We start from the raw sequence: 2,363 nt of genomic DNA, 5'->3' as shown, positions 1-2,363 counted from the left end.
GGGGGGAGATATAATGATTAAAGGAAAACAAAGGTTAATGAACACAGGAATACATGATAAGTGAATGATTTGCTATGCAAATGTCATGGGGAATTTTTGTTAAGTTGGAGGCAGCCTCTTGTCTAAACACCCTGCGGCTTCCACGGCCTTTTGGCGGGAGAGATTTGGAATCAGAGACATCATACTGAAAAACAAATCGATAAAAAATAAAATGATAAAATAAATCAATAAGATTTCTCCTATTACTAATCCGTTTATTTATTCTACAAATATCTACTGAGATTTGTGGCTAAGAATGTGGGCTTCTGGAGTCTACGAATCTGGGTTCATCTCTGACCACCACGAACCGGCTGATAAAGAAATATCTCCGGGGGATTTGACCAGGAAGGACCTCCCTGGAGTTCTTGTGGAGATGGGTTAAAATAACCCGGCACAACGTACAAAGCTAGTGCCTTCTGCAGAGAGAACACTCCATCGATATGGCAAACATTAGGAATAAGTGGGGAATTCCCCCGCGGTCCAGTAATTAGGACTCCACGCTTTCACTCCCCAGGGCCCCGGTTCGATCCCTATTTGGGGAAATAGGATCGAGCCAAGCTGCGCGGTGCGGGGTGTGGGGCGGGAGGGGGAGTGAACTGAGAATTTTTTTTTTTTTTCCTTCGGTACGCGGGCCTCTCACTGTTGTGGCCTCTCCCGTTGCGGAGCACAGGCTCCCGACGCGCAGGCTCAGCGGCCATGGCTCACGGACCCAGCCGCTCTGCGGCACGTGGGATCTTGCCGGACCGGGGCACGAACCCGTGTCTCCTGTATCGGCAGACGGACTCTCAACCACTGCGCCACCAGGGAAAACCATGAGCTGAGAAATTTTATCATTAAATGGGGCTATGGCAGTGAATTACCCCAAACTCCTAGGGGTTAACGGAACGATTACAAAGAGCCTCCCACGAGGCCTCTATCCAGAGACCAGAACGCCCTCCCTCCACGGCCCGAGAGCCACAAGAGAAATACAAGTCCCAGGAGCCCGTGCGGGGACCAGCCCCCCCCAAACCAGAAGTCTGTGCCCCGGAGATGCTGGGAGTTGTAGTCCCAGACTCGGGCGGGCAAGAACCTGGGCTGGCGTGCTGCGTCTCACCTGAAAATTGCCCACTATGGAGGTGCCCAAGGCGCAGAGGAGCCCTGTCCACAGGATCAGCTGGTTAGGCCACTTTCCGACCCCCCAGTCCCGAAGCTGGTGGTAACGGAGAATGCAGGTCCAGGCGGCTGGGAGGAGAGGGAAGTGCGCGGGAGGCCCGAGCCCCAGACTCCTGGGTAGGGGGTGGGGGGTGGGGTGGAAGAGACTGTGGGTCCTGGAGTGAGTGCCCAGCTCCTGGATTTGGGGGAGGAGGAGGCTGGGTGCCGGGGCCCTCTTGGCGGGGTGGGGCTAGCACCGAACGAAGTGTGCGCGGGAGTATTTACCCAAAGCAGCTCCCAAGTTGAGCACCTGGCTGAAGATGCAGCTCTCAGGGGGGCTATTTCCACATCGACTGGGGGAGATAAAGGGTCATCCTGTAGCTCCTCAGAACCAGGACCCTCTTCTTTCCTCCCTCCAGACCCCCCCCCACCCCAAGCACCATAACTACCTGATATAGGGGAAGCCTTCAGTGAGGTTCACAGCCTTGTTGGCCACAGCAAGCGAAAAACTGAAGTCGAGGAGACATCAAAGAGAGTACAGGGAGTTCGACGAAACTTTTCTTTTTGTTACGCGCAGAAACCGGACTTCTAGCTCCCCCTCCCTCGGACCCAGGGGTCCGGGCCGCCAGCCCCTCCCCCCTCAGACCCAGGGGTCCAGGTCCCCGGCCCCTCCCCCTCAGACCCAGGGGCCCAGGGCCCCAGCCCCTCCCCCCTCAGACCCAGGGGTCCAGGTCCCCGGCCCCTCCCCCTCAGACCCAGGGGCCCAGGGCCCCAGCCCCTCCCCCCTCAGACCCAGGGGTCCGGGCCCCCAGCCCCTTCCCCCTCAGACCCTGGGGTCCGGGTCCCCAACCCCTCCCCCCTCAGACCCAGGGGTCCGGGTCCCCAACCCCTCCCCCCTCAGACCCAGGGGTCCGGGTCCCCAGCCCCTCCCCCTTCAGACCCAGGAGTCCAGGCCCCCAAGCCCTCCTCCCTCAGACCCTGGGGTCCAGGTCCCCAGGCCCTCCTTCCTCAGACCCAGGGGTCTGGGTCCCCAGCCCCTCCCCCCTCAGACCCAGGAGTCCAGGCCCCCAGTCCCTTCTCCCTCAGACCCAGGGGTCCATCCTGCCTCTAACACTCACACGGTCCAGATGCCAGCAGTAGCCCAGAATGCCAGGAAGGCAGGCAGCAGGGACAGGTATCCCCACATGCCGGGG

The 2,363-nt window shown here is 59.2% G+C and overlaps 2 protein-coding genes across 2 annotated transcripts in view; one reads left to right on the top strand and one right to left on the bottom strand.

Annotated features, from left to right (window-relative positions):
• TMEM150B (transmembrane protein 150B) overlaps positions 1–2,357 on the bottom strand; it is a 6,866-nt gene extending 4,509 nt beyond the window's left edge. Inside the window, exons 1-4 of the mRNA XM_007468014.1 lie at positions 2,289–2,357; positions 1,620–1,679; positions 1,456–1,523; positions 1,133–1,260 (exon numbers count right to left, since the gene is read on the bottom strand). Of these exons, the coding sequence (XP_007468076.1) occupies positions 1,133–1,260; positions 1,456–1,523; positions 1,620–1,679; positions 2,289–2,356 (324 nt within the window). The 5' untranslated portion in view covers position 2,357. The remainder of the gene's footprint in view (positions 1–1,132; positions 1,261–1,455; positions 1,524–1,619; positions 1,680–2,288) is intronic.
• LOC103088071 (osteoclast-associated immunoglobulin-like receptor) lies at positions 1,823–2,281 on the top strand (the record flags this gene model as incomplete). The annotated part of the gene is made up of 2 exons (XM_007468038.1): positions 1,823–1,891; positions 2,168–2,281. Coding segments are annotated over 2 exons (183 nt in total), but the record flags the coding sequence as incomplete, so codon positions are not given.
• Positions 2,358–2,363: the final 6 nt, after the last annotated feature.

This window comes from Lipotes vexillifer, unplaced genomic scaffold (genome assembly GCF_000442215.2).
Source record: "Lipotes vexillifer unplaced genomic scaffold, Lipotes_vexillifer_v1.1 scaffold1223, whole genome shotgun sequence".
Taxonomy (NCBI): Eukaryota; Metazoa; Chordata; class Mammalia; order Artiodactyla; family Lipotidae; genus Lipotes; species Lipotes vexillifer.
This window is presented reverse-complemented; position numbering and strand designations above follow the sequence as displayed.